Below are 23,432 nucleotides of genomic sequence, written 5' to 3'. Positions count from 1 at the left end.
TGGGACTCTTGCAGCCCTCCATCTCAGTCACAATCCTTGCTGGTTTTCACAGTCGGAAGTTGTGGGGACTTCTATTCCTGACACTGGAATCCTGGGCTGAAGAGCTTGGTGTGGAGCTGGGACCCCTGACTCCTCCGGGGGAACCTCCTCAGCTTAGATGTCCCTCCTGATTCTCAACCACAATGCACAGGTGTGGGACCAGCCCATTCTACATCTCTGCCTCTCCTACCAGTCTCAAGGTGACTCCTTCCGTGTGTCCTTAGTTGTGGGACTTCTGTTCAGGTAGACTTTAGGCAATTTTCAATGATGGTTGTTTTTTAGTTTAGTTGTGATTTTGATGCAGCGAAAAGAGACAAATATAGCATTTGCCTACTGCACCATCTTGACTGGAAATCCTATGGCTACTTTTTATGAGGGCACTAGTTCCATCATGAAGACTCCTCTCTCAGGACCTTATCGCCTTCCAAAGGCCCCACCTCCTAATATCATCACATTGAGGGTTAGGATTTCAACATATGAATTTGGAGGGAATGAACATTCAGTCTATACAAACATTTAAGCAAGAAAATTAACATCCAAGGTAAAGAGCATCACTGTATAAAAGCAGATCACTTTTTTTTTTCATTTGTAAGCATGCTCCCAATGGTAAAGATGTTTCTCACATTTTCCCCATGGCACCTGGCAACGGGCCCAAGGGAAAAGAGTGAGTGGCACACAAGCAGCGACCACCTGTCAAGTACCAACACATGGTCTGCACAGACGGGGGTCCTTGACGACACTGAAGCAATTAGTTGAGGGGTTAACTGGGTTTTTATTTCACTATCTCTGGTACATTTTGCTATCACGTAGACAGACCTTGAACATTTTTTCCCCATTTATATACATACCAGTACTTCTTAAGGGTGGAAGTGCAGTTCTTCTCAATTTCATGATCACAAGTATATTTAATAATCACAATTACAAGAGAATCAGAGTCCCACCTCTTCTACTTGCCACCCTTTTCCAAGTGGTATTTTATACAGGAGCAGAGAGGAGAGACTCAGGTACCAACGGAGAAATAGAGAGATAAGGAAGATGGATCAATGCATTATATAAATCCAACTTTCCCAATTACTTTGTCATGCACTGGTGATTGGAATTTGCCTCTCTGATTTTGGCAACCCAAAGTCTTGAAGAATTTGAGAACATTCTTGGTGAGACATCTTTGAGAAAATTTAGGCAGTCAAACTTCTTCTTAAGTTATGCCATCACATTTTGCAAAGAAGAGCTAGACTGTCTCTTTGAACACCCGGCTATAGGTCACGTGATTGTCTGTGGCCAGGGCATTTTTCAGACACTGCCAGAAGTACGGATGAGCCTGTGGGTTTTTAGGCCACTCAAGGACAGAACTCCCACAGAGCCTCTTCCGGAGCTGGAGGAACTTGGACTTCTTGAGAGGCTTCTCAAGGAATATTAAGATAATCACATCTACTTTTTCATCCATGAGCCTCTGGTGGGACAAGTAAAATGCTATCTTAAAATTCTCAGTCTTTGCATACTTGTCTGTCATCACAAACACCGTCTTCTTGCTAAGCTGTATGCTTTGGGAAAGGTTTTCCAGAACTGGCTGCCCTGGTAACCAGTCCCTTTCTTCAAGACATAAATTAAAATGTTTTTCTGTTGGGTCTTCCAATTTGGCCACCAGCTCATCCAAAACCCACTCTGTCACTGCTAGGTCTTTAGTGTCATACACAATAAAAGCATCATAGCAAGATTCTGGTGATACCAGACGTTTATATCCCTTTACTTTGGCCTTACAGAAATGATAACTATACCACACATCCCAGAAATAGAGGTGGCTTGCTGTCATAACCACCATCAAAAAGAGAGCTGCCGATATGGAAAGTGAGAACAGAATCAAGTTAGTCAGATCTAACTCACAGGTATACAGATCCAGAGAGACCACACTTTGGCCCTTGTGTGCTCCTGGCCCCATACAAGTCACATCTGTGGCCAAGTGAGGAATAGTCACCTCTGTATGGTTAACCCACCAGACGAACCACACAGCATCACAGGTGCACAGAAATCGATTATGGTGCAAAAGCAACATCTTCAGATTGTTGAGGACATTTTCTGGAAAGCTAGTCTTTTGGATAATCTGGATTTTATTTGAGCTGAGGTCCAAATATCGCAACTGGAAAGCATCTTGTAGAAAATACTTTGTCAGATGCCTGATTTGATTATTGTGAAGAATTAGCTTCTTGAGGCTACTGGAACAGTTGGATAATCTCTCAGGGACAGTTTTCAGCTGGTTGTAGCTGAGGTCCAAAGTCTCTAGATTCTTCAGATACTGAAGTCTCCCCCAATTAAAAGACTTGAGCCCATTTTTGACCAAAAAGAGAGTCTTTAGATTTGGAGGCATACCATCAAAAACTCCAGGAGGCAAGAAACTCAGGGAATTTTCAGAGATGTCTAATTCCTCTAAGTTTATCAGATTCTTGAAGAATTGTAAATATCTATTATCACCATCTTTCCATAAAACATCCAAATGGTTTCCTCGGAATTCAAGAGTTCTAAGAGATTCACTCTCCATGGTCCTGCTGGTAGAGGAAGAGATGTCATTGTCATTCATCATCAGTTTCCTAAGAACCCTTAGGTTCTTGGTAAAGTTTAGCATGTGAGTAATTCCTTCTGATTGAAAATAATGGCTGTTACTACTTATATCTAGAACTTCCAGTTCGCGTAGCTCCTCAAATGCTGTGGAGTAGAGTAAATCGAGCCGATTGTTAGAGAAATCCAAATATTTCAATTCCACTAAAGGCCGAAGTTCACTGCCATTAAGCGTTTGGCCAATAGTATTTCCTGACAAGTTTAGGCATTTGAGGAAAGAAAGATGCTGAAAATCAGAGGACTTGATAAAAAATATATTATTTCTACTCAGGTCCAAAGTCTTCCCGTATTTGTAACACTCTTCATTAAAACTCAAGGAAGAAGGAGTCTCTTTGGTTTTGAACCTGCAACTTCTTGCATACTCATCGTACCTGAAATAATGTAATGCTTCATAGACCTGGGGCCCATGAGTTCCTACAGAAGTTCTGGTGTTAGAACAGAAGCCAACTTCACTTGAATCTCCTGAAGGTGATATTTTATTCAATGAAAGGTCTATGACTTTCAATGTTTTAAATTGTTTAAATATACTGAGGTCAGCAATTTTTATAAAGTTAGTGCCAAGATCAAGAACTTCGAGATTAGACAGCTGATGTAATGGGGAGAGGTTAATTGAATTCAGCTCCTTAAAGACATATCCTTTGATCCGCAAAACTTTCAGGTTTTTCAGTGAAGAAAATGCATTTGATAGATTCATAAATGCCTGATAGACCTGAAGTTCATAATTGAAAGACAGATCCAATTGGACAAGGTTATGAAGAAGATGCAAAAATTTGGCATCCGCAATTTCTTTGGCCAAGTAGTTTTGGGAAAGATCTAGTTCCCTAAGTTTTCTAACGTTTTTAAACCAGCTTTGGGGCACATGCCGAAGGGAGTTGCTATGTAGACGTAAAACTTGTAATTCTGTCAATGCATCAAAAGCATTTTCATGGATCTGTAGGGGAGAATTATTTTCACAGGGCGTACAAGGAAATGGGACATTATAACAGCGAGGGCAGTTTCCACTTAGGTCAAGAACTTGCAGTTGAGTGAGGTTATTAAAATCATCCTCTTGGATTTTTGCAATGATATTGTTGTAAAGATAGAGTTCTGTTAAAGTGGGTGGCAAAACAGTGGGGACAGCTGTGATATTGTTATCTTTTAGGGAGAGTAATTTTAAATTTAGCAGTTGTCGGAAAGCATCTTTTTCGATGAAAAATGAAACATTGCAAGGATTGCGGAAATAACAGTTTTGGCCCAGGTAGAGTTTTTCTATGTTGCCCAGTTCTGTTAGATTTTCTTTCATGATCACAAAGATGTTGTTGGCTTCAAGGCTCAGCAGCTGTAAGCTAGAAGGAAGACCCAGAGGTATTTCTAGAAGCTGGTTTCCATCCAGGTAAAGGGATTTTAAATAAGTGAGTTCACTAAAGCTTTTGGGTTTAATCTGTGGCCTCCTGGTACAGATGTTGTCTTTCGGCCCCAGTCGAATAGGTACACAGTTGCATCTGAAATCAATCTCTACCAAATAGTCCAGCTGGCGGAAGGAGGCTGGAGAGATGTCTGGTATGTGGTTAATGGTGAGGGTGAGGTTGGTGGCATTGGTGGGAATACCTCTAGGAATTTCCGTCAAATGCTTATCCGTGCAGTCCACAATCACCTGGGTCGTTGAATTGTCCACACTGACATCACAGGGCAGAGTTTTAGGAAACCATCTAGCCCCAAGTTTGGAAATCAGGATCATGTTAAAAAGAATAAGAAATGGACTCTTCAATGTCCACATTGGAAACACCTGAAAGTTTAAGAAAAACCAAATCACCGTTCTCAAATATAACAAGAATCAGAGTTGAAAATTTTCATTCGCTGCTTTTTTGCTACATTTTAAAATCAACAATTCAGGTATTTTCTCAACTGTCTAAACAGTACTCCCCCACCCCCACCCCATGATTGTATTTGACAATTACTGAGGCTCATAATGATTTAGTTACATATTTAGCTTTTAGCATCTTAGCCTTTCAGTTACTTAGCTTCTTACAGTGGTAGAAGCAGCATTTTCTTGTTCACAGTTATCTAGAATGCTACAATGGAAGACCCATCAATTAGCTGCCAAAGTCTGAAATTTGGTGAAGAAATGTTAAAATGCAAGTATATCTAGGAAGAAAAACGCATTAGGACTTTAGTGCAGTTAATGTTTGCTTGCTAAGCCTACTCTGGTACACATTACAAGAGTCTTTCACAATATTCGGTCCTCTTAATATTTTAAGTAGAGAAACAAAGGCAATCCATTATCCCCATTTTACAGATTAAGACATAGCTCAGCAATATTAGCTGATTTGCCCCAAATCACCCAACTCCTGCCATTTTGGCATTGTCACTCTATAAGCTGTCTTTCCTCTTAGATTGTTTCTGTAAATCATTTTCGAGATGATTCTGGGATGAACATTTTCCCTACACATGGAGCTTATATTACATAGATTTGGAAAAGAGAAAGTGGACAGTCAGGGCACTGCCTTGATGACCCCTAACTGATCAAGCAGAAGGGAAACTTATGGAAATGAAAGGAGGGGAACTGATAATAATTATGCCAAGACTACAGGCATAAACCAAGACCCTCTGAGGCAAACTGGGATATACTGAGACCTACCCTTAATAGTGATTCTTGGTTATCTAGGTTTAACATTAAAAACGCTTAGATACTGGGGAGAAAGACCGTAAAAAGGAAGCACTAAAGAGCTTTACTAATCACCACCATATTGACTCAAAGTTGCTCTTCCTTAGAAGGTGATTGAACCATGGACATGCTCTCAAGTTTCAAGATTTCTATCAATATGTTAAACAGAACACTGGTTTTAGTTCAAATGGTGCTTATCCATGGAATGATCCAGCTTGTGTGTCTACACAGGCTTCTAGCTCAAATAATATTTTGTCTTCCCAATTGACTGAATCAACTAATCGTGTTGATATCTAATAAAACAAAGGCCTACTTCCCTTAATTCCTCCAATAGGAGATAAATCAGCAAATTCCCCCTCAGATTTCTTTTTCTCTCAAGCAAGATGGGTCAGAAAGATCTCAAAGAATTTCTTCATACATCTCGACATGTCTAAAGTTTGTCTTTTTTTTCTCTTTCACCACCCTATCTCTTCCTTCCCATCATTAAAAACATTCACTGAGTCTAGTTGACTTTCTTTACCATCCTTCTTGACATCCTCCATGCTTTGCCATTTTAGCTGACACAATTTCAGCTGGGATTATTTCACCCTTGGTCTGCTCCAAAGCCTTATCCTTGTCCCCAGGCTCTCGCTCTTCCAATCCAATCTACCCATTGAGCTTCCTGAACATTAATCATATTATATTGCTCTCAAATCTGTAAAATAATTTTCTTTTTCTTTTTTCTTTTCTATAAAATGACTCCTAACTTTTTATCATGGCATCCAAAGTCTTCCATAAATTGTCCCCCTATTGATTTGTCTGGGCTTAGTGATACAACTCTGCTACCAGCTTCTCTAATCACTAACTCCAAGCCCAGCTTGCAGGTCCCTAGCAAGTCTCTCTACCTGGAGTACTCTTCCCTATCTTTTCCACCCAATCAAATTCTAGTTATCCTTTAAGACTATAGTTCTCAATCTGGAGCTCTCAGATCCCTGGGAAGATATGGCAACAGACCAGGAGGTATAGGAAGCCCTTAGATAAATATATCTTCCTCAAGCATCAATCTTACTCAGAGATTTAGGAAAAATGTTCACCACTCAGGGAGGAAATATTAAACCAAAATGAAGGGAAGGACTTTAGAAGAGGTAAAGGAGAGAAGTAGAGTGATCTATTTGCATGTTCCCTGATAATAAGATCCCAGACCAGCTATGCTTCTGTCATATAACATGACAGGTTCATGAATCCCACCACCAGAAGACAATAAGTAATGCTCCTAAGAGTAATATTGTGGACCAGGGAGGTGAGTAATAGTACAGAAGGCACCAATACGAATAAAGAACGAATTATGAACCATGTGCTCTCTTTCGATCGCATTCCCATGAGCCTAGATGAGATCCCAGGAAAAAGTGGGAAGATCCCTGAATTAACTGAGTTAAGAACATGAGACACCAGGCATATCCTCATACTGAGTTTTCCAGGATATGTATAGGTTAAGTATTTTTGTTATGGGAGAAATAGAGGCTTTCAGATGAAGGAAGTTTAGTTACAGAAAAAAAATAACAACGGTATGCTGCTAAGTGTTTAACAATCACTTTCTTTCCCCTCCCCCCCACCTCCAATCTCTGATTTATTAAGTCCTGATTAGTAGCATTTGCCAACTCCTATAGTGTAAATACTCCCAGGACCATGGCCAACTTTGAGCTGCCCATGCGATGGCACTGAGTGCAGAGTCGGGAAGAGATGTGCAGAATTGCTCTGGTGAGCCCATATGAGCTGAGTCCAGCAAACCACTGACCGTCATGCACCTGAGACAAACACTGGAATTTTTAGCCTCTACAGACTAAATTAGAATGAAAAATTAATCAGAGAGCCCTTTTTCTCCTTCATTTCTAAACTTTTTCTTACAGCTGTCTACTGTTCTTGTCTACCACCAGCTTCTTACTCCAATTAGCCATTAGCTCTCACCTGAACAATCACACTAGACTCTAAACTGATCTGTCTCCCTGATTACCCTGCTCCTCTACCATTCATTCATCAAACAGCATCAAGCATTCTTTATAAACATGAATAAGATCAACTACAATGACTTCCTATTACACTTTGAAATTCAAAATCTTTACCATTGCTTATATCACACATGTCCTGACTCCAACTTACCTCTCTGACCTTGAACCATCTTTCCTTTTCTTTTTGACCACATACCAGACATCTGGCTTGTTTTCTGTTCCTCATTTGAACCAGTGTTGGTACTCACTGTTCCCTCTTCCTGAAATTATCATTCTCTTCCTCTTCCCACAGCCAGGTCATTCTCATCATTTCGGTGTCTGCTTAAGTGACAGATCCTCAGAGAGGCTTTCTTGAACCAACTTATCGAAATCTTCCCCCCACCTCCATGTAATAAGAGTGATAATGACAGTAACATTGATTAACTTAGGTAACACTTACTATATGTTGGGCATCGTTTTCAGTGCTTTATATATATTAACTATTTAATTCTCATAATAACTACATGAGATGGTGCTATAGGTCCTCAATCTTTATCCCAAAACTTTGGGGCTAGATATGTTTTGAATTCATAATTTTTCAGATTTTAGAAGGTAATGTGATACATGTGCCCTATATTATGTACTACTCCTACTGGGGCCTGGGGCAGCAGCCTCTAATCAAACACACAAAAATTTGTTCAGTGAACTTTGTCCACAATAAGTGGGATTTTAATAAAAGGAAACACTAACTCATTCACTACAGGTCGAGATTTGCCTGCAAATGAGTTTAGATCATGTCGTGTTTGCCATCAACTGAGTTAGGACACAGTTTTCAGTATGAGGATTTTGAAATCACAGACCTCGATTGTTATCTCCATTTTACAGATGAGTCAGCTGAGGCACAGGAAAGTATATGTACTCTGTACTCGACTGCCTTACTTCATTTCCTCCATAGCCCTTAGCACAAGTGGAAATTATTTGCTGATAATTTATTGCTTATGATTTATGCGCTTATTTGTTTAATGCCCATTCTGCATGAGAATGTAAACTTCAAGAGTGCAGGGCTTTACATGTCCTTGTGTAAAATGTAGCCTGGCATTTAGTGTTATATTATGTATGCTAAATACATGAATGAATGAAAAGTGAAATAAAGCAAAATACTTAAAAGAAAGTTTTCCCTGAAGTAGGTTCCTTCAGGCTACGCTCCAGACTCCTCAGGGTCACATTATGTTTCTTCTATTTGCCCCAGGATTCCTTGGGGGAAAGATTTAAGAAGCTGTGTTCTTATAATGTCCTATTCAAACCTATCTTCTTCAGGAATCTTTCTGGGATCAACCCAGACAGAAGTAATCACTCCCTCTTCTCATCTCCTTTTTCACTGATCACACATGAGGTTGTGTAAAGGACTGGGGATTGAGGGTTGGAAGAACTGGGTCCTAGTCCTGGCTCAGTAGTTCATTCCCATTCCAGTAGTTCATACCTTTCCGAGGCAAGCCCTGTGCTCAGGAAAGACCTCTGCACATGAGAAAATGACACAGAAACAACAACATTGGATACAGCAAGGACCCAGACAACCCTGCTGGACCAAGACAAAGAACCTAGACCAAAAGTTCCCCAACAATTCCTTAGCTAGGGATTGTACCAAGGACCTATGAGAAAAGATTGTTAAAAAAATCATAATTTCACTCATTCATATTCATTCTTTCATTTGACAAATACTTTTTGGATACCTACTAGGGGCAGCAGACACAGTTTCTGCCCTTAAAGAGCTCAAAATCTAGTGGAAGAGAGAAAAAATATATACGGAACTAAAATACAATGCAGAAGAACCATTAGCTCTTTCCAGATAAGATGCTGACACTCACATATGTGTAGTTTAACTGTATGTTGTTCCTATTCCATGGGATACTTTCTCATACTCCAAATTAATTCTTTTTATTATCCTCTCAGAGTTCAGAGATTGTTATATGTTCCTCTATATATTTTTTTCCCTTTCTCTAACCTCATAGTGATAGAATCTCCACTTGTAGCTGGGCATATGCCACTCTGAGAAAAGATTATATTTCCCAAACTCCTTTGCAGCTAGGCATGGCCATATGATGAAGTTACAGCCAATATGAAGTGAGAGGAAGTGAGACGTGTAATTTCTGGGACATATCCTTAAACGGTGGGTTTATTCTCCTTTCTCCTGTCTATTTCCATCTAGCTTTTTGTAATATGGATGTTATAGCCAGCCATCTTAGATAATGCGAATGAGGAAAATGTGCTAAGGATGATGGAACAACAAGACAGATGATCTAGAGTATCCAGATCTTTGAATGAGCTCATAGAACAAAGCAGAAATAATGGCTCTGAACTGCTGACTTCCAGGAGTTTAAAAGAAATCATAAAATGGGTATGCTAAGCCAGTGTTAATTGGATTTTCTATGGTTTTTTCTATTTCTACTGGATTTTCAATTTCTATTTTCTGTTGGAAATTCTGTTTCTATTGGATTTCAACACAAACCTAATTTTAGCCAGTGTAGAATTTAGAACTGGGAAAGAAATTGCTGCCACAAGAGAACCTAAAATATGCGACATTGATGTCAGTCTATGGGGTAAGAAAGATTCAGATAGCAGAAGCTGTAAAGCCGGTGACCCATGTCATACCATCCCCAAACACCTGACATAACTATTACCTATGCTATCTCGGAAGGCAGAACACCTTCCAACTGTGACTTTTGTTTTTCTCGTTTTATCAACGTATAATTGACACATACATTGATTTAGAGTGTACGACATAATGACTTGAGATAGATGTGTTGTGAAATGATTACCACAATAAGTCTACTTAACATCTATTGCCTCACATAGTTACAATTTCTTTGCTGGTGATGAGAACTTTAAGATCTATTCTGTTAGTAACTATAGTCACCATGTTATACATTACATCCCTAAAACGCCAAGTGTGACTTTACTCTTCAGGAGAATGGTTTGGCAATTCAGTTGACCCTTGAATAACATGGGTTTGAACTGCACGGATCCTTTTACACATGGATTGATTTTAATAAATATACAGTTAGCCCTCTGTATCCCCGGGTTTCTCATCTGAGGATTAAACCAACTGTGGATCAAAAGCAGTGTTTTCCATCTGTGGATAGGAATCTGTATACGTAGAGGACCAACTGTAGTTATACATGGATTTTCAACTGTGTGGGAGGTTCATGTATCCAATCCCTGGGTTGTTCAAGGGTCAACTGTACCCATAATGATGATATCTTTTGATGATTTCTCACTGTTTTTAGCAGCCTCATGAGAGACATGAACTAGGACTGCAGTTAGCCAATCAGCAAGCAGGGACAGAAGGAAAGACAGCTTCGCCAAGTGAGGTTTTCTCTGCCTGAAGCTTGAACTCTAAAGTTAATTAAGATGACCTGAATTTGGGGCCTTGAAGGATTGAAAAAGCCAACTGCTTTACCCCAAACTAAAGCAGATGTAATGGATAGAGTCAAAGTAGCAGCCTTAAGGGGACATAAGCATATGCTCACATGCATTTTTCAAGCACTGTCCATTAAGTGTTTTCTAGCAGACAATGAAAGCCAGACCAGGACAAAGAATCTGATTAGGAGTGCTGCCTTCCCCTTGACTCACACAACCTCTTGGGAGTTGATTAAATATAGAGGAACATTGACAGAATACAGAATCTTTAGACTTAAACTTGTCTAGAGCTGCTCTGTCTCATGATAGCCACCAGTCTCATGTGGCTATTTAAATTTAAATTAATTAAAATTAAATACAATTTCAAAATTCACTTTTTTGGTCACACCAACCATGTTTCAAATACTCGAAAGTCACGTGAGGCTTGAGCCTATGGCATTCGAGCATGCAGAAATGGAACATTTTACATGATTGCAGACAGTTCCATTAGAGAGCATTGGCCTAGACCCGAGGTTAGCAAACTTTCTGTAAAGGGTTGCACAGTAAATATTTTAGGCAAAATTAAGGATATTATATGCATAGATAACATTTAGAATGTAACTAAAGTTGTAAAAGCCATTCTGAGCTCACAAGCCATTTAAAAGCAGGTAAGCAGGTAGCCAGACGGATTTGGCCCAAAGGCTGTAGATTGCAGACTCCTGGTCTAGACAAAAGCTTAGGCTGTGTTATGAATAAACTCTAAGCAAATTCAGTCCAAGACTGCCAAATATTAGAAGAAATTACATTACCTGCGAAGCCTTGTAAATCAGTTCACATGATGCTAACTTCAACCAATAGCATTTAGCAAATTATTTAATCTTCACCCGAAATCTAAGAGATAGATTCATTACAGTGAGGAAAGTGAAATGAAGAAGCCGTAGACCTGGCCTCAGGTGAGACCCGGGCAACTCAGATAGAGCTGCACTCTTGGTCACTCTGCTATACTACCTTTTCAGAAGTCTTTATGTCCACTCACCCATATCTCCCTCCAGGTGGCGAACGCTCTAGATCCAGAACTTCACTTGTCTGTACGTACAATCTATCATCATCACGCCTGCCACGCAGTGAGCTCAAGATACATAGCTGCTGAATAAATCAAGGCTTTGAGCTGTCTTAAAGTCCCATGGAAGACTCACACTGAATGAATGATCAGAAATAGTAGTTTTTCCAAAGATCAGATTTTTGACAAGGAGATGAGGAGAAACCAGGAGGGCTTTGGAGTCTCTAAAAAAAGGCCAAAGTGGGAAAAGTGCCACAGAAGAGAAGGCAAGAGTGTCAGAGGAATGCCGTGGGAAGTGGAGTGGCAGAAGGACTCATCCTACACAACCTTTTTTCTCATAAGAACTGTTCCTTTGAACCTGAAACCCCAGTGACAACACAGAGCTCATTTATCTCTCCTGAGAACAAGCACAGTTAGAATGGGGCCATCACTGGCCTGTGCTCACTAGTCAATCCCCAACCCAACTGGCCCTTGGAATGCTATATGCCAGACTAGATGTCTCTTGGTTTTCCACACCCGCGGCACCAGAAGCCTGAAACTCGGAGATACTAGCAAGCTTTGCATTCCAAGATCCTTGTCAAAGGGTAGATTAACTTCAACTACAGAGTTGGGCTCTGATCAAGCAGGTAAGGGAAAAAAAAGTACCCGACTTAATGAACAAAGCCTTTCTAAATATGTTATTTAAAGAGAAATAATACCTTTGAGGCTTCCCAACTCTAACGATATTCATAATGATTGAGAAATGAGAAATATTCCTTTACTCCAATAGAAACGTCCTTAAGTATAGAAATTTCCCTTTTCCAACCATTGGGAACTGCCTGCTTCAGACTAAAGTTGGAACCTTAGTTTCAATCAATGTTATTTTTAAATGTATGTGTTCGTTCAGCATTGAGCCAGGTCTAGTTTGTCATTTGATACAAATAAATCCATGTTGTTTTGTTTTGTTTTGTTTTTGGCAAAGGTTGCCTGAAGACATGCGTTTTTCAGGAATGTGATTTGTAAAATAGCATAATATACCATGACACAGGCTCAGCTTTGGTAATGAATCATAGCTAATTACACATGCAAATACACTGAGTAAATTTGGATGCTCAATTAGTGAGCTAATTATGGTAAAAATGGGGATTTTGATTTTGTATGCACAGGTGTTCTATTCTTTCTGTAAATCAACTCTTTTTGTTAAAATGGAAAATGTAGAATTCACACTGAAGAGTCGTCAGTTATTTGAGGGTTTTTTTTTTATAAGGGCTGCCTTTTATCATGTTCTTGTTATATACCAGATGCTTAGGCAGACACACTGTTTATAGAACATCACCCAGCCCTGACAATGAAGTTAAAAGACACATAAATATTCCCATTTTACTGATGAGGACACAGAGATTGGCTGGGCAGTTCTGAACCAAGATTCAAACTCCCTTGTGACCAATTATCTTCAAGTTATCTCATTTAGTGACAGCCAGTGCATTTGGTAGAATGTGTGTTTGCATCTTCTTTAATTTCTTTTGCAGTGAAAGGATTCTTGGCACTTTAATGTTTTGATATTGTGCTATTGTAACAGTGTAAAAATGCATTTCAATAACAACTTCCTTGTTCACATCTCCCCTCTTTATTCCGGCTGTGACCACTTTGGAAAATATGTTGTTATCGGTTATTGGTATCAATTCCTCAGTGAGTCAGCCCAAGGACAGGGCAGAGAGTGATATCTCCAGGCGCCAGCTGCCTAGGAGAAAATAGCTCCCAAGGCTCCTAAGAAGAAAAATAAAACAATATTGCCGCTGGAGTATAGATAACAAAGCTGTCCACCAGGAACCACATTTCTTTGTGTTAGATGCTAACCGCCAACATCTTCTGTAATCTGCTTGCTTGTGTAATCAAAGCCCACCAAGACATAGTTTTAGAATTTATAAACTGCCTCCTCCGGAGGCTTGGGACTGATTCTCTAGTGGGGAGAATAAGTCGGCTAATAAAGGCTCATAATTAATCTCAATTGGCTCCATGGGTTTTAGATTTGAACGCGCCACAACACTATCTAGAGTTTTTATTTAAAAAATTTTTCAAATATTAAAAATAGATATCTTATGGTTTGAGTGGGACCACCTTTAGGGAGAAAAAGAAAGAGGTATTTTTGGATGATACATTTTTTATGACTCACATCTGATATCTAGCAATACTATGCTAGGATAGTTTATAAACTTGTAAATTTAAAGGCATGCTGAGTTTACCTTCATAATAAAGAATTTTATGCTCATGTCATCACTGAACAGACATTACCGGGAACATACTCAATGCAGGGTACTGTCTCAATTAGGAACCAAATTCGTCTGCAGCTACATTTCAGAAGCTGTGCGCATCTCCTGCACACAGGACTCGATGGTGGGAACAAGAAGTTGCAGGACAAGGGCTATTCAGGCCTAAAGGTGATGTGCCTGCCCATCCTTCAAACAATGGCTTGAATAAACAAGCCTTCAAAGTGGCAGGACGAATCCCATTGGATTGCAGCATTTTGTGGTGGGACTTGAGCCTATATTTGGAACTGAATTCTCCTGATTTTAGACACATGTTAGATTCCCAACAGAATGCCTGTGGTCGTGGAGCTGTGATGACTAGTAGGAAAACATATTTACCAAGAAGTTTCTAACTTCGTGCTTTTTATTTTTATCTTCATGACTTAGCAAGTTTGGAACAGATGTATGGATGCAATCGGTGGATTTAGGACAGATGGCAAGACTGAGGAAGTGAGGATAAGTGGTTTGCATCTTGCAACAAGTTAGAGGAAGATCAGGATTAGTCTGACTTCTCATGTTTATTTTTTTCTGAGGGTCATCATCCTGTCAACCGAAAGTCAGATCAAAAGTCAGATACTCTGTGTGATGCAGAGCTACAGATTGAATTCTCCTCAACCTTGACTTTCTCATCCACACACTGTGGAGGATGAGCTAACTGTCCTTAATGCTCCTTTTCTACTGTGGTTATTCTATGACTCTGAGGCTTGGCATGGAGCCCCCTGAAACTCCTCTGCCAAGGTCTGACCTCAGCTGGGAGTCATCCTAGCTCCTCAGAACCTCAGGCTGTCGATGTTTCAAACTGGTCTAAGCAAAGCTTCCCAACACCACAAACCTTCCAAGGATTTTACAGAGAGGGAAAAAAACAACCTAGTGCATCCTTTTATAATGATAAACATTACGTGTCTTCAGATAAAAACTATTTTGTTAGTTTCTTCAGCTCTCTGAAGTAGTAAGAATGGGAAGAACTGAATGATGATCCCTCAGTTTGGGGAAATGGTTAAAAAATGGAAAACCAGTAATAGCGGAATACCAAACACACCTTTAAAAAAACGCGGAAGAGCTATAGATATTGACATGAAAAGTTGTATAAGATATACTATTAAAAATTCAAAATGAATTTTTAAAGCAGCATCACAGTAACATAGAGCATGATCTCTTTATGATCTCTTTACGAAGAATACACACACACACACACACACACTCATATATTTGATTTTGTATTTGCAGAGAAAAGTATGGAAAAACACATTAGAAACTTTAATCAGTGCTTTCTTCTGGGCACTGGTAAGAAAGAGGCCTTTATTGGGTAGGAGAGAAGGACTTCTACATTCTTCTCTACTCATAAAGTTTTTTTTTTTTTTTTACAAAGAATATGTATTGTTTTTATTTAACACTAAAAATTACAGCTGAAATAATAAAACCTCATCATAACAATGTGGAAAGAAATGGTGAAAAACAAAAACTTCGACAGATGTTAAACGATAAGTGTTATGTAAAAAAGAAAATGCAGGGCAGGGTGAAGGGGATCAGGGATGTGAGATGGGATTGTGACTATAAATCGAGTGGTTTGGGTGGGCATCATCGAGAAGATGACATCTGAGTAAAGATCTCAAGGAAAGGAAGAAATTGGCCATGTAGATCTATCCAGAGAAGAAGCATTCCAGGCAGAGGGAAAGACCTAACACAAAGGGCCCAAGATGAAAACATGCTGGAACATTCATGAATGTGGCTACAAGACCAGTGTCCCTGGAGCAGGCAGAGGAGAAGAATGATAGGAGATGAAGTCAAAGAGGGAGGGCCTCCAGCTCCCCACCCAAGCATGTTGGGCCTTGTCAGCTATTCCAAGGATGGAGGCTTTTACTCTGAGGGGCATGAGGATCCATTGCAAATTTTTGAGCTGATGAGTAGCATGTTCTGACTTGCACTTTAGAAGGATCGCGCTCAGCAGAAATAGTGAGGGAGGAGGGGTAGAAGCACCCAGATCAGGCAAGAGGCTATTGCAGGAAAAGACCCAGCTGGCAAGGGGTGGAGGTGCTGAGGACTTGGCAGATATTGGATATATTTTAAGGTGAAGCCAAATATATGACTTCAAAGTTCTTGGAAGAATATAAGGAACAGGATTAGAGACGATAAACATTTCTGGGAAGTTTCCAGCAAGGGGGTTGGGGGGAAAGACACTGGGAGTAGTTCACAGGGCCAGTAAAACCAAGAGAATTTATTCTTGGATGGAAGAAATAACAGCATGTTATAATGCTGGTGAGAATGACACACTTCAGGTCATGAGAGAAAAAATCCAAAATAATGTTAATGATGATGATGATGTTGATGATGATGATATTGTAGGAGAGAAAGGGGAGAAGGATGGAGTGTTGACCTGAGTAAGTGAGCAGGGAGAAACCTAGTGCACTAGTGGGGAGGTTGGCCTTAGCTAGGAGTGTAATGTAAGAGACCACGAATTTGTTGACACATCTCCCATCCTCCTTTGAACCTGGGCTTTGATGGACAGCATCAGTAGAAGTGATGCTGCAGGACTTTCAAGGCTAGAATAGAAAAGGTGAGTTTCCATCTCACCTCACGCTCGTCTTCTCGATCTCTCGCTTTCTTTTTCTCCATTTGCTTTGGTGTCCTGAGCCACTACCCTTGTAAGAAGTCTGGTTACACCACAGCCACCATATTGGAGAGAACACATAGAGACAGAGGCACCTGAGCAGCCAGTTGCTCCAGCCCACAGCTGTTGAATCTCCCAGCCCAGGCAGCAGACCTCAGAGAGTATGTCTTCAGGTGGCTCCAGCCCCAGGCGCTGACTGCAACTGCATGGGAGACCCAGCACCAGAGCCACCTAACCGAGCACAGTCAACCCCTGGATCCACAACACATACCAGTACATGGTGGTGCTTGTTTTAAGCCAATGCATTTTACATTGATCCATTACACAACGATTAGGTAACTAGATAGGAGTTCAGGCAGGACATATGGGTGCAAAAGTTCTGGGTAGGGACACAAGGACAGGGAAACATGGAAGTTCTTCCCAATTGCTGTGATGCCCCCAGAAAAGTGGGAGTAAAGTTAGCAGCTACGAGTGAAGGGATAACAAGAGGTGCTGGGGATTCAAAGAGAAAGGAGAAGGTGGAGAATATCCTCCAGGAGGGTCAGGGAGCCACTGGATGAGGAAGTTGGGTATAATTATCTGGTGGCAATAAGGAACCCCCCCCCTTACCTTAAATGCAGAAATCCCCTCACCTGTCTGTATTTAATTTGCATTCCCCTTCCAGTCTTTACAACATAGTCTTTGCATAGTCCTTATCTAGTTAGATTTAATTACTTTCTGCAAAACTCTTCACAGATGGAAATTAATCTTAAGATGAGAGGAGGAACCCTTATTGTTGAGGTCAGTTAAGAGACAACTTGCTCAATTTCCTCCACTCATTCACCCAACCTACAAGTCAGAAGGCTGACACACTGGGCACAGTGAACTACTATATGTCAGGCTTCAAGGGACAACAGCTTTGAGCACTCAGCGGCTCCTCTGATTTAGTTCCAAGATCACAGAGCAAATAAAAGCCAAGTTGCCTGAGTTGAAAAGGAAGAGTTGGCATGTGCATTTCTGGTGGAGGGCGTCCCTTGAGCCAACTGTGGGAATGAGCGATTATGTTATGGTGGGGAGCTGCAGATGGGAGGGCTGGGTTGAATTAGGGGTGATGGCTGGCTGGAGAATAATAGGGGACGTGAAAGACACTAGAAGTGAGACAGCAATTGTTGGAAACCCTTAAATTTGAATTCACTAACCTTTCCCCATATCGATCTGGAACTGAATTGCTTGATAACTAGACGTATATTATGTGTATCTCCCTGGGGGCTATCCAAGTACTCTGAATAAGGGAAGTTACTTAAGCGTTATTTGTTTTATAGACCAAACCTCCACTGGAAATTTCCCTAATAGATTTATGACCAAATATTCTCTTTCTGCAAATTTTGAAATATTTCTAATTACAGGCTAATCTCTGTAAAGTATATTTGCTGTAAATGTCAGCTTTATTATAGAACACAAAAATTTAAGTACAAGAATATTACTTACTTACTTTGGAAAAAAAAAAGTTTTACTTCCTACCATCTTAGCCCAACAGACTTACTTTTGAAAATAAAAGAACAAAATGATATAAAGTCGTCTTACGTAAATAAGGAACTCAACAACTATCACACATCACAACGGGCCCCAAAGACCATAAGATTTTAAAACTTATTTGACCTTACACCCTAGACCCTCCTTTCTCATAAACCTTGAGTGGCACACTTTTACCTGCAAGGCGCAGTTAGTAAATATTTTATGTTTTACAGGCAATAAGATCTCTGTCACAACTATTCAGCCCTTTGAGTAATTTGCTTTATAGTGCAAAAGCGGTTATAGACATATATAAACAAATACACAAAACTATTTGTGGGAATTGAAATTCAATTTTAATATAACTTTTACATGTCAAGAAATAGTATTCTTCCTTTGATTTCCACAATCATTTAAATGCATGAGACATTCTTACTTTGGAGATAGTCTGATATGAATGATCTATTCTTGGGGCACTACATGTTAAAGAGAAAACCACAAGCCCCAAATGGCATGCTAAAAGCCCATGATGACAAACCTAGATTTAATACCTGATCCAATTAAGGTTTCAACCTCTCTCAGAAATATAATCAACCAGTGAGAAATTTTCTGGTCAAGCTCTAGAAATCTGTCACGTGGGCCCTCAGCCACCCCCCCAAAAGAAGGAGTAATCTGCATGATAAAAACCTTTCTGGCTCTTTAACCTCAAAAGAAAAGATGACCTGCCCAAGAATAATCTTTTCTTCTCTTTTGTTAATACCTCTCTTGCCCCGCCTACTTCCTATAAAATCTTCCATTCCCTGCAGCCCCTTGGCACTAGATGGAATGCTTCCAGATTCCTAAATTGCTTAATAAAGCCAATTAGATCTTCAAATTTACTGTCAAAAAAAAAATTTTTTTTTTTAACAAAAAACACTGGTTGGTATAATGATTGTTTTTAATTTTGGCAGCATTTTCCAATTTTTTAAATAATCAAATTTGACTAATTTAGTAAATGGATTCCTTATTATCCTTTTGTTTAGCTACGAAGAAATTCGCCATTGTTAAGAGCAGAAAAATGTTTTTATTTTGAAAATTGCTTAAGTACTGGTACATTTCGGCATATTTCCTTCTAATACGGATCTTCCCATTCCTGTATCTATTTCACATAGTGAAAAGCATTTTAGTACTAGCTGGGGCTTTATCAGTGGAAAGCCTTAATTAAAAATTTTTATTCTGGATATAAGAGTTCTCTGACTTTGGTGAAGCACTTTACTCCATGAGTCTCAGATTTCTCTATTATAAAATTGTGAAGCTATTAAGAGAAATAGGTAACACATTTGTTCGTGCGAAGCATCATTACGGATTAACCAACATATAATAAAACACCAGGAATATGTGATACTTATCAATTTCTAGCTTGCTTTCTTTCATTACCATTATATCATGAATATTACGTCATTCAGTATTATTTTTAAAAAGGATTTGATGGTTACATAATATTCCATTTAATGGGTGTACCAACAGCGATGAGTCTCTTCACCATGCTGCATAGACTATCTTTGCAAATAGTTGGCCACAGCCCTGAGCATTTCCTTAAGAAGAGTTTTTAGAAGTGGAGTTTTTAGGAGTTTCCATTATCAAAAGATCAGACCTCTCATTATTAATAATCACCTAGTGCTTTTAGGCCTTTTGTATTTCTTCTTTTGAAAATTATTTTTGTGTCTTTTCTTATAAAAAGATATACCAACTTCTCCTTTTTTCCTGTGTAGTAAGATATCATAATGAAACCCACATTCACTGCGTGTCTCCTGGGTAATAGCGTGTGACGGGTTTGGTCTAGGTAAAGCAGAGGGGTCTCCAACCCAGCTTCCAGAGTCAGGTGCCCAGTCAAGGCTGCTGTAGCTCTGTAACCTCTAAAAGCCCCAGCTCCCTCATCAGGGCCTCACAACCTGCTTTGAAGCCGAAATGGAATCATAGACATCAAGCCCTCGGCATGATGTTTGACTTGTAGTAAGTGGTTAATTCATGTGAACTCTCTTTATTATTATCAATCCCATCATGCCACCTCTCGAGAGGCAAAGACAGATGCGGGCATGGGTTTGCATAAAAATAGACATCCGAGTTTCTAGGAAATGAAACTCTAAGCAGTTGTTTCCTTTGTGATATAGTTAACTCTTCATTAGAAGTTAGAAAATGAGCCCTGGCACCAACATTCAGATCTGGAAGTCAGAGTGGGTTCCAGGTGAATGTGCTTTGTCACAGTGGTCCCAACCTTTGTGGTACCAGGGACCAGTGCTCCTATGATAATCTAATGCCTGATGATCTGAGGCGGTTCTGAGACAGTGATACTGCCACTGGAGAATGGCTGCAAATCCAGATGAAGTTTCACTCACTCACCCTGGAGCCCAGTTCCTAACAGGCCACAGACTGGTACCGGTCTGCAGCCCGGGGACCCCTGTTCTATCATGTCTAATGGGAGTGACAAAAGAATTTCAGAAAAAGGCCACTGATGTACTTCTCTGATTAATGTTTGGCCTCACAATGGCCCTAACCAGAGAGGTTATTATAAGGCTCATTTTATAGGCAGAGAAATTGAGTTTCAGAGGGCTTGGGTGTAAGGTCCGAGGTTCCTAACTAGTCAGCGCTGACAGACTTGTTGCTTAACTGAACTTTGTTCAGGTTCCTCTGAGCCACTAAGATCTGTGTCATCTGCCTAGTTTTACCACAAATCTTGCTAAGTCAGTTTAATGGAGATTCTTCACCCTTGATGTCTGGTCACCTTTGAGATCTAAGACCTCGCGCCCTGCCATCCTCCAGGCTATATCTGATCTCTCTGGCCTGTTTTCAGCAAGAATCCTGTCAAATAAGTTCACCCTGAATCCCTCCAAGTCTGACATTTCCCCTTAGTAATTTTCCATCTACTTTCCCTCACTCTGCCCCATTCTATACAGAGTTCTTTTCCCTCTACTGCAAGAATTCCTGGACCAAATCCGTTTTTATAGCTTTAACTCCTGTCCAGCTCTGGTTTTCTCAGACAGCACATGAGTCCAGGTTTCCTGCGGTCCTAGTCCCATGTGCCCCCCATAACACACTCGTTCAGAAGACATCATATACTGAAAAGGCACAAAGTAACATCAGTGATTTGTAGGGCTCTAAAGCCAACAACATAGGATTAAAAAATTGGACCCATAGAAGTTATTTCCCCCAATTCAACAATTGCTCCTCCTCACTGCACCACACATTAATTCTTATAGGAAATCGGACAGAGCGTTGATTAATCTAAAATTATGAGATACCCTTACGATTAATCTTAATTATTCGATATCACAAAGAACTTTCTCCAGCCAACAAACAAAGTTCAGTTTCTTAAACATTGCTCTTGCCAGCTGGTTTTAGTTCTTCCTTCAAAGATTACAGATAACAGTTTTTAGGAATTTTTTTTTAGCTGTTCCTACCATTTTTAGTCTTCTTCCAAAATGAAGTATAGAGGTCAGGTTGAAGAAAGAGCAAGAGAGGCGTCAAGGTCAGCCAAAGATGGGCTCCATAGCATCGACTAAGATAAAGAGAAAACATCAAACTTGACATTTCAAAGAGCGCAAAGTTGCTTCAAAACATCCTGGGAACATTGCTCAAATGTGCTGTTGAAAACGTCTATTAATAGTATTTACTTCCTCAAAGTTATACAGATTAGAGACATACTTCAGAAAACTATTTCTAATGTTATCAAATGTCTGACTTTATTTTCAAATGGACATTTTACACAACCCCATCGTTCTTTTTCTTTTGCATATGATTTGGTTTCCCTCTCCCCAATCTCTTCCCTGAGAATGGCTCCTATATCTAGTTACTTAAATCATCCCAGTTTGTCCCAATGCTTAAAATACCTTAATGGGTTGCATGAAGTGACTCTATGTCTGGAGTCTCCTGAGATGAAGAGATGGGCTACAGCAGGTGTAGTCACAGAGACTCCACATCGCCAGCCCTGGAGTTTTTAAGTGCAAAGACAAGGTTGGGAGGTGGAGGGAGGAGCATTTGTACTCAAGCCACCCCAGACATGAGGTTTGCAGAAACACCAGGTTCCTCTTATTTCTGCCACCAAAACCGGGGCAACGTCTTCTCTAAATCCAAACAACGGGGTGAACTGATCTTCCTTCTTTTTCACGGGAGAGTTTCTCAACCTCAGCACTATTGACATTTTTTTGTAAGATAATTTTTTGATATATTGTAGGATGTTTAGCAGCATCCCTGACCTATACCCGCTAGACGCTAGTAGCATTACCCCTTGACAGCTGTAATAATCACAGATGTGTTCAGACATTGCAAAATATCCCCTGGGAGGCAAAAGCACTCAGGGTGAGAACCACTGTTCTATAGAAATCTTAGAGACATGTTTAAATTGACCTTGTTCTGTATTAGACACAGCTGAAAGAGACCGTGGGTTTTAAGCAGTGACAAAGCTTCCATTTGGTTAACTCACATCAGTAAAAAAAAACACAAAAACCAAAAAACGTCAGGTACACTTGCAGTCTAGCGTCATATAAAGCTTTGCTCCTCAAAGTGGGGTCCCCAAGAGAATTGCTCCTTTCCTGATTATTGGGACCTTTTGTCGGTAGAGTCAGAATATCGGTAGTTATATTTTAAAGTTCTTTCCTTCACCTAGCCAACCTGGAGAGAATTTGAGAAATGCAGTTTGGCGTGGGGGAAACCAGCTGATAATCATCAGGGTTAATATACTGAATTGAAAAGCCAATGGTGCCCCAGATTAGCTGAAAAACTATTAAATCTAATAATAATAGGTGATCTTTCCTGAGGGTTTGTTATGAGACAGACACTATTTTAACTGCTTTATATGTATTATCTCAATAAATACTAAAAAAATTGAAGTAAATATCTTATCATCCTTTTTTTTTTTTAACAAATAACGAAATTAATGCAGAAAAGATAATGGACTTTTCCCTAGGTCACATACCATGTAATATATTCACATAGGCGGTAAAAATCAAACACCTTATCAAACTACTTTGTTATGCAAACATTTTGTTAAAATCGATAGCCTCCTCACCTAGAAACAATAACTGATCCAGATTGGTAATAATAGCTATCCCATTCAAAACAGTAAGGAGACTATGAAATACCTGGGAAGTAAATTGAGACGAAAAGCTTAGGGACAAAGGTAGGTGGTGGGAGGGCGGGAGGCTATCATGCTTTACAGACTTGCCATTTCCCCTCCAGATCCACTTTCCACGCCTCCTCACCCTGCTCTCTGTTCTGAACGCTGAGCTGTAAGAATTTCAACAGCCCATAAGCTGCTGGTCAGGTTTGGCCAGTAGAGAGAGAGGTCAGAGTATTTATC

The 23,432-nt window shown here is 39.9% G+C and overlaps 1 protein-coding gene across 2 annotated transcripts; it reads right to left on the bottom strand.

Annotated features, from left to right (window-relative positions):
- Positions 1–791: 791 nt before the first annotated feature.
- Positions 792–22,074, bottom strand: TLR7 (toll like receptor 7). Of its 2 annotated transcripts, XM_016119587.2 has the most exons (3): positions 21,964–22,074; positions 21,535–21,632; positions 792–4,414 (listed from the first exon to the last, which is right to left on the bottom strand). In XM_016119587.2, exons 2-3 carry the CDS (start codon positions 21,535–21,537, stop codon positions 1,268–1,270), a joined length of 3,150 nt encoding a protein of 1,049 aa, XP_015975073.1. In that variant the 5' UTR covers positions 21,538–21,632; positions 21,964–22,074; the 3' UTR covers positions 792–1,267. The 2 variants fall into 2 exon arrangements, with proteins under 2 accessions (XP_015975073.1, XP_015975065.1); XM_016119579.2 differs by lacking the exon at positions 21,535–21,632 and having other exon boundaries at positions 21,964–22,052.
- Positions 22,075–23,432: the final 1,358 nt, after the last annotated feature.

The sequence above is a fragment of the Rousettus aegyptiacus genome, unplaced genomic scaffold, assembly GCF_014176215.1.
Source record: "Rousettus aegyptiacus isolate mRouAeg1 unplaced genomic scaffold, mRouAeg1.p scaffold_m13_p_9, whole genome shotgun sequence".
Taxonomy (NCBI): Eukaryota; Metazoa; Chordata; class Mammalia; order Chiroptera; family Pteropodidae; genus Rousettus; species Rousettus aegyptiacus.
The sequence above is the reverse complement of the archived record's forward strand: the minus strand, read 5'-3'. Positions and strand labels throughout refer to the sequence as shown.